The 8,205-nt window shown below is 38.4% G+C and overlaps 1 protein-coding gene across 1 annotated transcript; it reads left to right on the plus strand.

Moving 5' to 3' along the window:
• Nucleotides 1–283: 283 nt before the first annotated feature.
• On the plus strand, nucleotides 284–682 carry LOC116245311 (uncharacterized). The gene has a single exon (XM_031616945.1). It carries the CDS (start codon nucleotides 284–286, stop codon nucleotides 680–682), a length of 399 nt encoding a protein of 132 aa, XP_031472805.1.
• The last annotated feature ends 7,523 nt before the right edge of the window (nucleotides 683–8,205 follow it).

Genomic DNA, 8,205 nt, shown 5'->3' on the forward strand with positions numbered 1-8,205 from the left:
TGAGTTGTCCATTATAATTATCAACCAATCAACATAAAATTTGCAATAATTATTGCTTTTCTCAATACAAAGCTTGATTTGATGATAGTGATCAAAATAATGAATGAAAGTATTATTTTTCACTAAAATGCTCCAAAGGATGGCACAAATCTTCGGGAGTATTATTTGATTTTTTGCATGTGGATATTATCCTGTTAGCAAGAAGGGTTGAAATTTCACCAAGTAAGCTATACAATAAATTTAAATATCCTGATTTTCCAATACCACCATTTGTAATTATTTGATGGGAAACAGTGAGAATAAGGACGGTTCTGAGTCAGCCAATCCCCACGGTAAGGATGAACACCACAACTCTGTGGGAGAGTACATCAAGTCAGCTGTTTATGGTGGACTCGATGGGCTTTGCACCACCCTCATCATCGCCATTTCCTCTGTTGGATCCGGCGGTACCCCCAGCACGGTTTTAGCTCTTGGAATAGCCTCCATGATCGGTGACGGGCTCGGCATGGCCGTAGCAGATTATCTCGGCACGAAGAGTGATGATGAGTATATGTTGCAGGAGGAAGCTAGGGAGAGGAGGGAAATTGAAAATGACTTGGAGGCGGAAAAAGCGGAGATGGTACACCTCTACAACGAAATGGGACTGGAGCCAGCTGTATCTGAGGAGATCGTGCAATTTTGAGCAAAAATCAGGATGGTTTCCTGAAAATCATGATGATCGAGGAACTTCAACTTATCGCAGGAGAGGAAAATCCCTTCACAAACAGTCTTGTGACCTTCTTCAGCTTTGCCATCTTCGGACTGACTCCCATCATCCCATCTATTGTGGCCAAGGGCATCGGAATGGCAACTATCGAGGATAGCATTGTGATTGCCACTATCTGCGTTTCCGCTTTCTTCTTGGGTGTCTTGGGTCTCGCTAAGAGCTGTGTAGGAGGAATGAAATGGTATGTCTCTGTCCCTGAGACTATCGTCATTGGAGCGATTGCTGCTGGTGCTGCCTACGGAATCGGTAAAGCCTTCGGATAATGATGAGTGATCGTCTCTATAAAAAATAATTCTATCAAAAAGATCATCAGAAAAATAGGTTTGCCGTTGATTGATGGTATAGGTTTTAGCGATTATGGAAATTAACAATCTCTTGATATATAAGTGAAAGGCGCCAAAACATTCAAAATTGTCAAAAATTACTTTGAATAAAAATTGCAAAGCTTGTAGATTTTTCTACCAACCGAATTAAAACATTTATTGCTCTTATACTGCAACAAATTTATATCTTTTTTTAAGAAATCCATCTAGACTTTACAGGTATAAATTAAATAGATGGGTGGCGTTTTAAGCACACTCTGCTGCTGTTGTTCTTCTCCTTGCATGGATAAATCACTCAACAATTCACAGACGAATCCCAACCTCTCAATGGTCGAGTTCGACATTAACCCAAGGGTGATTAATAATCCTAACCCAGTTCTTAATCTGGTCATCACAAATATAAGCTACCGGAAGAAATTAGAGGCTCTCTTCACGAATGAAAAGAAGTGGGAGCTCATCAATGGAAGTGCAATCTACGAAGATAAAACATGCTCCATTTGTTTAGCCGATAGGGCCAATATAAAACTATAATGCAAGCATTACTTTCACATGCCTTGTCTATTGGTTTGGTATAAGAGCAAAGCCTCTTGCCCAAATTGCAGATGTAAGATCAGTAACGTAGATATCTTTTGCGAAGTCTGTGAGTATTAGTATTACACGACCACTTTTATAGATGCAATCAAGTAAAAAACAGTCGATTAGTTTGGACAGCCAATCATAAATGCATGCGAAACATGCAAAAAAACTTTAAAAAGACAAGAGTAATGATCCTTTTATAGGCACTTATATGGATAAATCCTCATTGATATAAATGGACACCTATCTATACTGAAATATTGCGATAATAAATGATTTAACTTTGAATAAATAATAATGAAAGCGTTAATACTTTTTGCACTCCTGGTGTACCTTTCATCTTGCAGCAACTGCAGTGCATTCTTCTAGTTCGAGTCTCCTCCATTTAGATGCATCTATAGTGTGACTTATGCGTCATAATCATGCTCAAATCCAATCTTCCAAGCCTGCGCAGTTACGTTCAATCAAACAAACAACATTTATAGTAACAGATAAACATGCTCAAAATATTGCTGCAGCCAGCAAAACATAGTTTGCCCACCATCAGCTTCTCAACAAAATTCTGTAATCTCTTTAACGCTTGTAGCAGCCATATTATGTGGTCTTTTCTTAGTGGGGGCAATAATCATCATCTTCTACAGGTTTCATGAAGAAATGCTTTATTGTTTTTCAAGATGTTGCTGCTGTATAAAAGTAAATGCAGTCGATAATGCCCCTACCTTGGGAATAAGTAACAAATAGTGATAATAAAGATGAAACGCATGTGGACTTAGAGCCGAGTAATGAGAGAGAATGGAATCAAGACACAAGAAATATCAAATAAATCGATTGTTCCGTATGCCTTTGTGGAGAGGTCAATATGATGCTCGATTGCGGGCATTTGTATCACAGGGAATGCATCATAGAATGCTTTCGAAGGAAATACGAATGCGTGTTATGTCGAACAACCTAGCTAGAATGTTTCCGCCTTTTCTGCCAAGGATGCTTTTAATCTTACACGGAAATATATTCAGCTTAGCTATATCGATTCAGGGGTGTAAAGACCGTCCACTGTCCAACCTGCTCATTCAAGAATCTTATCACATATTGATTATTTTCTATCCGCTTATGATAACTCTGATTTTTTTATAAGTAAAAGGAGAAATATCAAACACACTATGGGCAAGCCAGTTTTTCATAGTTGCGTTTTAGCTTGACTAAATCTCCTATTGGAACTTATGTTTCCCTGCGAAAGCACTTATTGCAAGCTATTTGAAAGTTTGAAAGGTTGTTTCCTCGACAAACACCGCATTCAAATTTCTTTTTTAGCCATAGACGCAGGCAGTTTGGATGGAAGTAATGACCACAATCCGATCTGAGGTATGGCCTATCGCCGAGGCAAATCGAGCAATTCGGAAGCTCTTCTAGATTTATATAAGTATCCTTCCAGTCTCGGTTTGTTAACAGGTTGTGAAGCGAAGCCTAGTCCAGCATTGGTTTCTTTGCCTTTATGTTTTTTGGTGCTTCAGGGTTATCAAGCTGATTTAACGCACTGATTCGGCTACTAAAGGCTGATTTGCGATATACACAGCAAGCAAGAAAGAAAAGTATGCAAACTGATCCCACAATGATCAGAACAACCATGAGTATTCTTCCTATGCTCTCTAAGCTATTGTTTGAACTGCTTTTTTTAGCTGTGCATTTAGCAGCAGCCGCATATTGGCTTTCCTCATTAAGGCTATTCCCGCAGCAGTAGCTCATGCAATTGCTGAAGCTAAACTCAGTAAAGAAGTTATAGCTGGAGCATGTGGAGTTCGGTGCCTGTGATGGTTCTGTGCAGTAGCTGATCTTGCAATAGTTGAACTTAGATGATGCGCATCCACTGCTGTAGGGAATAAAGTTGAATTGGCATGCGAGAGTGGATGTATTCATGTAGAAATTTGAGGTGCAGTTCTGTGTTAAAACTCCACTGAGGATGCAGAGCAAGAGAAGAAGCTTCATTATTATTTTTGAAATTTAATGTTTAAAAATTAACAGTCAAAAATTAATCATATATAACGAACATATATGAATCATCGTCTTGTGTAAGGTCTTCTGTGGTTCATCCTTGTGTTTAATCCCATCAGCAGGGCTCGAGCAATCTATTCGATCAGCGGAAGATTTTTGGCCTTCATGTTATGGAGTTTGCAGAGTAAAATTCGCGCATTTAAAAACTCAGGACTTGTAAGGACATATTGCACATACCTTTCATCTTGGCGAAGGTTGATCACTTGTCCCACTTGTGCGTTTAAGTCATCTGCGTAGACTCTGACTATTTTTTGAGCACGCCTGAGGCTCTTTCGAATGATCTTAAACACGTAACTTCGCAGGACGTTTATGTTCTCGAACATGGTAATACATCCGTAAATCTAACGATATCGTTAACGAATTTTGGCTAGATCTTGCAGCTCAATGAAGAACGATGCCAGCTCTTATTATGATTATTCGTTCCACGTTTTAACTATATGCCTTGCTACACCGTTTGGAAGGACCGAAGTTTCCATGCCATCGTCGTCATTGGGATCTTCAAAAGCACTCATTGATTCAGAAGGTTCTGGTAATTAGTATGGGTTTTTTTACGGTTATTTTACCTTATTCGCAATTACTTGATGCTTGAATGGAGAAACTACTTTCTTGCAAAACAACCTGTCTTTTTCTTGCCTGAAGACTGAGATTTTTTCTCTCTCATCGTAACGCGTAGGGTCTACCTCTTTTCCACGAATCATGAGAAGCTTCAAGATAGATTGGTATGTCCTGTAGACGCTTAGTGCTTCCACCTGGGCTCCTTCCGGCGCCATATTGTAGCCAGCTCTCAGGAAAAGCGAGTAGTTTCCGAAATACTAATCGCTAGGAGCGAACTGTCGAGAATAGTCTCTGTAGTTGAGCAGGATAGAATAGAGAATGCGTATGTCTGGTTTTTGCAATGACTCAACAAGTATTCCGCAAAAGTTTTAAAGAAACCTTTCAATAGCTCGAAACGCTTATGTCGCTATTGATGTTACAATTCCCGCGTATTTCTTATACTCCACCCTTATCGGGAATCCCACACTCGTTACGTGCTACCTAAATGGCTGCATCCCATAGCCTCGTTCTAAAAGCGCTTCGATAATTATTTGCTTCACTCGGTAGCGTTCTTCCTCTTATATGTCCTTGAAGGGAGGAGGCGGCACATTTGCAATATTGAATTTCCTTACGCTTGAGGAGGAATGATACGAGAATCGACCACCTGCTGCATGCTCTAGAAGAGATTTGCGACGATGCGGGGCACGCTTAGATGGGGGAAATGACTTTTGATGGAATTTGCTGCATGCTCAAGCTCCTAGATAGGATTATCATTACATTGTTATCAGGCTACGGTTCTTAGTAATCAAGAAGTTGTTCCTCTTGCAGGCGTGTCTTCAGAAACCATTTGGATAGATGCTCCATATTGGCCATTATTTTTTCACAAAAGTCAGTCTCGACTGTTTATTCCTGTTTATTTAAAAAAAAATGCAATCGCCTTAAGCATCTTATAGAAACAGGATGATTGGCATTACGTTCCCACTCCCATTGCGCACACAGGCACCATACAATGTATGAATACGATGAAGAATTTTACGATGATAGCTACGGTGGACGCAGAAGAAGCTATAACTTTCCTCGAAGGCATCGGCGCAGGACAAGGAATGATTTTGCTTAAGAATTCTTCAAGAAAAGAAGACCGAAGATCAAACTGTATCCTGGAATGCCTCTGAAGATCAATGAAGACCAATCGCGCCTTGCTAATGATTTAGATCACGAAATCCACGAGATTAAAACTTCTCTCAACCATGAGTAGTCTGAAGATTCAGATATTGATATGAATGGTTTAGATGTAAATTACTTGAGTGAAATTGACCTTAGCATCACTGACCAGCCGAGAGAGGAGCTTAAGAAAGTAATGAAGAATAACAAGCTGATAAATATCATCGACCTTGATCAGGAATAGTAAAGGGATGAGCTTGATATAGGTAAATAAAAAATAAAAGAAAATCTTCGCGCCCCTGATGATATTCTAAATCCTACTAAGGAGGAGATTCATCATATAAATCAAAGCTGTCAAATAAATCCGTAGAATAGTGCCAAATTCATACTAAATCATAATCAAACCATGACAAAGCTTGCCATGTCTTTTCCTTAGAGTTCACTTCTGCAAAGATTTAATCCATACAGAAAAGATTACAATATTTGATTCATAAAGGAATGACAAGGTACAACCAACAAATCGAAGTTTTCAAGACTTGCCTTGCAAATCTCAATAAAATTGGAGATAATATTGCTCCTAGCATTCTTGAGAGTAGAGAAAAATTAGCGATAGAGGTTCAAGTCCTTTTAAGCAAGCTATACCTAAGCCAAAAAGTGGATCGATAATTCTTTTATGAATTGGCATCAAAGATCAATTTTTTCTTCAAGGAGAGCCAACCAGTTGTAAGGCATGAAAAATGATTTATTTCCATATATAATCAAATATAAGATCAAAAGTCAAGATCGTCATAGTCGTTAGAATCTATCCTTCTTTTATCGGTCTGTTTCACGGCGTCTTCCATTAGTACTATAGCTCTTTATATCATTTGCGTTGTTGGATTCTTGGAGCAACCGAAGTCACAAAGCGCAACGCGAGCATGTAGAGATTCTGGTGAGACCAAGATTTTCTTTATTTTATCGTTGTTCATGCTATTCATAAAGGACACGAAGGCAGACAGTTCACGTTTTTCATTGACGATTGACTTTAACTTCCGAATGATTAGCCTCATGACCTTATTAAGGCGGTTTTTAATGATTTTGCAATCATCAAACTCAGAGTCTGGACCATATTCATCTCTATATTTGTCTCTGACCTTGGCAACATTTCTTAATTCTCGGTAGTAACTCAATAGCTGGGTATCATTGTCGGGAGACCATTCATCTTATCGCCAAAACTAGTCTAACCTCCTTTTAATTTTTGTCTAAGTCACTATTTTCGAATCCCCTTCCTTCAGTCGAAACTGATAATAAATGCGTTCGTAGAGCCTTATTGCTTCTTTACGACCGATTTTGACTGAAGTGCAATCAACATTGAACTGAGCCTGCATAAATCTTAAAAAAGTTGGTGCCACTTCAGGAAAGAGATCCCTGCAATTGAGAAGAATCGAGTAAAGTGGTTTCATTTCAAGTTTTTGCGTTTTGTAATTGTGGCAATTTTAATCAAGAAATTGCTATAACTTTCGAAAAGTATCAGTTACTATGCCATAGCTTACAGTCTTGTACCTGGATTAATCGCTGAATAGTATAAAACTTACAACTAGCATGTATAGGGCGTATCTTATAACTCACTGCGAAAGTTCATCACTCCATATCCCTTTCTGATAAATGCTTTGGCAACTAACCGTTTTTAGATGAATCTTGCACGCTATTCGTGCGTATGAAATTGAGAAATTTTGACACAGGGAACTATGACCATTTAGGAATGATCAATAGAGACACCGATGATTTCAAGATCACGATCAATCTGGTTCCTAGACTCATATCGTTATTGAAACTTATAGCTTGGAGGATTCTATTGCATGTTGATTTCTTTTATTTCTATTTGAAAGGATCAGGCTTTTAAGCTATGGTTATGCTCCTTTTTCCTTTATTACCTTGAAGATTTTGAGTGGTTTTTATTCTTTTGACTTCTGATTGTGACCAAATCGATTTATTTCTAATATTTAGCCTATTATCGAGTCTATTGGTTATTTTAGTCTTCCTTGTATTCAGAAAGTAAGGAAGAGGAATTTTATGCTTTTGGTAATGTATTTGCCATTAGCCTGCTGTATAGAGTACTGATGAGGACTTACATATTTAAATGTGGGAATTCAACACTAATAATGGCTATGGCTCTCTGTATTTCGGTTTATATTGAGCTAAGCTCACCAGCTTTCACAGACTTTTGTTATATTTCATCTTCATCATCTTCGAACGCGCATATTTGGTGACTCTGAAGCTTATCGTTTTTGGTGACTTATCTCTTATGAATCATAAGTGAAGATTACTGCATCATCGTACGTCAAATTCGATGTGGTAAACGTCATCTATGTCCTTATACTATTTTTATAAATCGGAAGATTTTTAAAAATCATTTTTAATGACCACATTGATAAAAATGACTGATTTCATCAACAATAAATCTAGATTACCATCCAAGTGTTTGAGGTTGTGTGTAACGTAGAAGATGAGCTTTTGATATTCGATTAATATAGATGCGACACATATCAGTAATATATGCATTCTTTTCAAAATATTATACCAATGAAAATCCTCACCGTTACGGTGCTGCTTTGCATTCTCGCCTTGGTCCCATTCACCAACATGGCCCCTATGACCTTGCATGTTGAGCATCCCACCCACAGCACAATCCAGAGACACTCTTTGACAGCTAGTCATAAGAAGTTGGTTATTCATCATAACATGAGAGTCTTCGGACATCAAACAAATAGCCATCTTACCCATGATGCCACTTCAAATGAAAACTATCACCTCAACGAA

The sequence above is a fragment of the Nymphaea colorata genome, unplaced genomic scaffold (assembly GCF_008831285.2).
Source record: "Nymphaea colorata isolate Beijing-Zhang1983 unplaced genomic scaffold, ASM883128v2 scaffold0633, whole genome shotgun sequence".
Classification (NCBI taxonomy): domain Eukaryota; kingdom Viridiplantae; phylum Streptophyta; class Magnoliopsida; order Nymphaeales; family Nymphaeaceae; genus Nymphaea; species Nymphaea colorata.

What these genes read in the sequence shown, in the direction of transcription:
- LOC116245311 (XM_031616945.1), top strand. Translation starts at nt 284, where the DNA reads ATGGGAAACAGTGAGAATAAGGACGGTTCTGAGTCAGCCAATCCCCAC.